This window comes from Postia placenta (genome assembly GCF_002117355.1).
Source record: "Postia placenta MAD-698-R-SB12 unplaced genomic scaffold POSPLAscaffold_16, whole genome shotgun sequence".
In the NCBI taxonomy this organism is placed as follows: Eukaryota; Fungi; Basidiomycota; class Agaricomycetes; order Polyporales; family Adustoporiaceae; genus Rhodonia; species Rhodonia placenta.
In genome coordinates this window covers 909,279-913,364 of record NW_020169847.1, presented here as the reverse complement: position 1 = coordinate 913,364, position 4,086 = coordinate 909,279, and the positions used below count along the sequence as shown (strand labels likewise).

The following is a 4,086-nucleotide window of genomic DNA, read 5'->3' as shown; positions in this document are numbered from 1 at the left end:
CGTTGTATGCCTTCATGTGTGCGGATTCCATCAGCACGAAGGTATGCGTGGCGAGACCATTCATTGGTGAGGCTCTTGCTGTCATCCGTTTTGGGCTCGACGCGAAGAGTCATAGAATCGTCGTTGTGGATGAACATATTCGCGCGGCACAGCAGTGGGGCGGTGATTCTTTGTTTTGATCCTTTATTCTGGGCCGTCTTACTCGACAGTGGCGTGATATCCTTAGTGGTAAGTAAGGAAGAAGAATAGGGCGGGTATACAATTTACAGGGTCGCTCATATCGACCCGTAGCATACATGGATCACCAATGATATCAATAACCGCTGTGTCAGCATGAACATCATCACAACCACAGAGTAAGGTTCGGAGAAGACATCTCGGATCACTAAGACTGCTCCGCTTGGCGCTTCAGTCCATCGGCGACCGCCTGAAAGCCCTGCTGCAACCCGCTAGAAAGGAGTGCGCGCACAAAATATGCACCGGGACCCGCCATGACCTCCCGCGTCTCGTACAGTGTCTTCCGTCCTCGACGACACTCAGCGCCTGCCACCGCTCCGCGCGCAGTAACCACGATGGCATCAGGTTCTTCCACGCCACGCGATGCGCTGCCGGGTCGACCGCGGTGATTAATTCGAGCGGGCGCGACGTCGGTGTGTGGGACCGGTCGGACGTCGGTGGTATGTGCACCTCCATGAGGAGGTACGATCCCTCGTGCGGTGTCTGGTCGGGCAACGGCTCCTTAGAAGAACTGTCCACGATTATCTGTTTGTGTCTGTTGCTCCCGTGTGTCAGCTAGCGGTGTACACTGTCTACGCAGGGACATGCACACCGTACACGGAGGTGTTCCTGAGAGTTGATACACGCCTCAGTATGAGCATGCCCTTACGTGAACGTGTGGGACTCGGACGTACCATTCGGCATAGGACGTGAAGTCGACGAGGATCTGCCATACTTTGTCTATGGGCGCGTCAATAACGGACGATGCGCTGATCATCAGTGGACCCTGGAAAGACGGAGATGGTAGATTCGACATGTAAAAGAACACTGCCGCGGTGAGCAGTATCAGGTGAAGGTCAAAGTCAAACTCAGATCGTCAAACTCTCAGCGTCCTCGTTGCATCATTGATCGAGACCACATCAAGATCGGACCCACACGCGTGCCTTTCCAAAATCCGGTATCCCTTAATCTCATATCAAAATCTTCTACAGGACGGGAACGATCCTCTTCTAAATGTGTTGATCTCCGCATCTGGAGAGTGTTGCATTACCGCTGCCTCCACAGTAACCAAGTTTAGCGAGTGAAAGTACTTTCCGGGAAGTGAAGAAACCACCCAGTTTGAGACCCGTGAGACACGCGTCGGGAAACGTGCGGCCAACGGCACAATTGCGTCCATCAGGTACTGCTCCAAGTTCTGACCGAGCAACTCAAGTTTCTGAGTTAGAGATTACTGCGTCTCCCGTTCCTGATAAGTAACGAGTTGAGCCATGAAGGCAGACCCTTATATCACCAGAACATTCCGATAGCATGCGTCTTGCTATAATAAGTCGGGACTCGGAGGGTTTACTTAGTACCGGCGCCGTCGCGTGTGGCCACTTTTCAATATAGTTCTGCAGTGGACATGCTTGTAGATATCCCGGTTTATCAATGACTTGCGAAGGTCTTCTTTTTCTGATGGCCACTGGCCAGAACACAGCGACGGCATCTCTGGTGTTAGTTCAGTTACAATAGTACCATCACGCAGACTGAAAGACCAAGGTAAATTCCCGAGTCTGTTCTTCAGGCGATAACCGCAAATGCAATCTCCGGCAGCGGACAATTTTGTAACCTTCGCGTCTTTTGAGTGTTGAAACGCGCTGACCCGCGCGGTCAGGAACGACCTCGCAAGCTCGGGCGCGCGAGTAGCCGGGGGCCGGAGGCCCCTATCGTAGTATATAACGACCCCGCGCGATGTACGTACCGCACGCGATTGTCCCTTACGGGCATCGCTACGCCCGTGGACAAACGCGCCCCGCGCCGTTCGCACCGTTGTTCCAACATTGAGCACACGAAGTATTATAGGCACCTCGTCGAGAAGGATACATCGAAGAAGGCGTATGAACGACAGTACGTGCGTAGGCCGCTTGCAGAGGATATTTCTGAGTTGAGAAGATGCGCTGTCATGGTCTCAAGCACACTCCGATCAACCAAGCATTTTTGTTTTATGAAGAAGAATTGCTCAGTAGGAGCAAGATGCAGTATATGTGACAGAATGCGAGAAAAATGCATGCGGATCGAGTCCTAAAGTACGACCTAAGGGGGTTTGTAAATAATTCAAGCGGTCCTGTCCTGGAGTGAGAGACGAGACAAAATGGATCGGTACCTCTATCATAGCGCAGCCTAATTTAAAATCGTCTTCAAGTTGCGCTTCGGCTTTGACTTCTATTTGTCCTTGGCCTTGGAGGTAGTTGGATCCCTAGAGGCTGTTTCTGAGGACGAACTGGGAGTAGGACTCATGGAGTCTTGAGATCGATTATTTCTTTCCCGTCGCGTGAGCTGTCGTCCAAAGTCAGGCTTACTCATGGGTCCCATGAGCACAAGGTCATCATCCAGCTGGTCACCATTCGAGGCTTCTTCGATCATGATTCGTTTTCCGATCGCCTTCGATGCAGGAGAGCCTACCAAGGCAAGCACCTGCACCTCACGAGCTGTGTAGTCATGCAGCGGAAGGGCGATTGCTGCCCGTGGGTCAACATCGAGGGCACCCACCTCGATATCCTCGACCTTAGTGTACTGCAGGGCGTCCCCTATGCGACGCATGAAGAAAGCAGCAACATTAACCGCGACAGTGTGATCAATCATAGCCATGGATGTGGCGTCGAACTCCACTTCTCTGTAGCGCACCTCTAGCTGCTCCCGCATGTGCTTCAGGGTACTTGCTATTGGCCGGACAGCCCCATGTAGGCGAGGGATCCATGCTGGAAATGTATCCTCGCTCGTCATGAGTGTGTGCCTGTAATGGCTTGAGTAGAACATTTCCACTGCACACATGCGTTGTTCTTCGTAGTTTCCTAGCTCGGCAGCGCCCATGGGCGGCATCTTTCCGCCGACGAGGATGACAGCTCTGTTGAAAATGAAATAAGCCGCGAGCCACCAAAGGGATTCGAGATCGTGGAGGGGATTGTATCGAAACACCGCATTTTCGAGAGCTGCATTTGTCACAGGTTTAATATCGTCAGCTAATTCGCCTGATTGAAGCATGTCGCGTTCTTGCCGAGCTGAAAGTTTTGACGTGTCAAGGACAGTCTTCGTCTTCGTCCCATTGAAGTAATATTTCATGCCTTCTACCTCGACGGCCATGAATTCCTGCGTTCCCTGTTCCAAGTACGTCAGATAACGAAGGTCTTCATATTGGATATGGATAAATTATACTCACTGTACGGATCTCATGATACCCTTTGTCTGGAGCGCTGACTTTCATAGTGTACTCGAGATCTGCGAGCTTGCCTACCATTCAGCCATTGCGGATGAACCCGAGCACATTGCCCAAACTGATATCGCAATGCACCCATCCAGCTTTGTGCATGATCTTCAAAGCTGAGATTGTGAAGTGTGTATCACAAAACCTATAAACCCACCTTATAGCTTGATAGTTAGGGGGGGAGATAAAGCACTTAAGTATGGGGAGGTAATGCTGTTAAGCGCAACAACGAAGTGAATAGAACTGGGGGACAGGGTGCCCCAGGATGCTGCTTTATATACATGAGGGAAAACCCCCCAGGGACCGGTAATGGACCCCTGGTACCTAGCTGGGTAAGGATTACTAAGTATCATGTGCTCTATGATGTCATATATGATGTCATAGTCTGGCCCTGCCCTGCCCTGGGCCTAGGGTCTAGAATTGACCGGCCTATGGCCTAGTGCCTGAGCCTAGCTCCTACCTATGATGTCAGAATGATGTCATGGTCCAGAAGGAGTCTGGTTTCTATCTAGAAAAGGTCCGGCATCAGAGTCCAGCCTGATGTGTCCAGAACAAGATCATGTGTCGCTTATTTAAGCGGATAACCCCTTAGATATGCAGCTGTACCCACTATGCGGACGGATAAGTAT

General features: G+C 51.3%; 2 protein-coding genes across 2 annotated transcripts; both read right to left on the bottom strand.

Moving 5' to 3' along the window:
• Positions 1-385: 385 nt before the first annotated feature.
• POSPLADRAFT_1061182 (hypothetical protein) lies at positions 386-1,033 on the bottom strand (the record flags this gene model as incomplete). Its single annotated transcript, XM_024481352.1, has 4 exons — positions 386-449; positions 497-772; positions 835-846; positions 912-1,033. 4 exons carry the CDS (start codon positions 1,031-1,033, stop codon positions 386-388), a joined length of 474 nt encoding a protein of 157 aa, XP_024334873.1.
• Positions 1,034-2,176: 1,143 nt separating this feature from the next.
• On the bottom strand, positions 2,177-3,457 carry POSPLADRAFT_1076141 (hypothetical protein; the record flags this gene model as incomplete). The annotated part of the gene is made up of 3 exons (XM_024482892.1): positions 2,177-2,289; positions 2,360-3,351; positions 3,413-3,457. 2 exons carry the CDS (start codon positions 3,455-3,457, stop codon positions 2,419-2,421), a joined length of 978 nt encoding a protein of 325 aa, XP_024334872.1. The 3' UTR covers positions 2,177-2,289; positions 2,360-2,418.
• Positions 3,458-4,086: the final 629 nt, after the last annotated feature.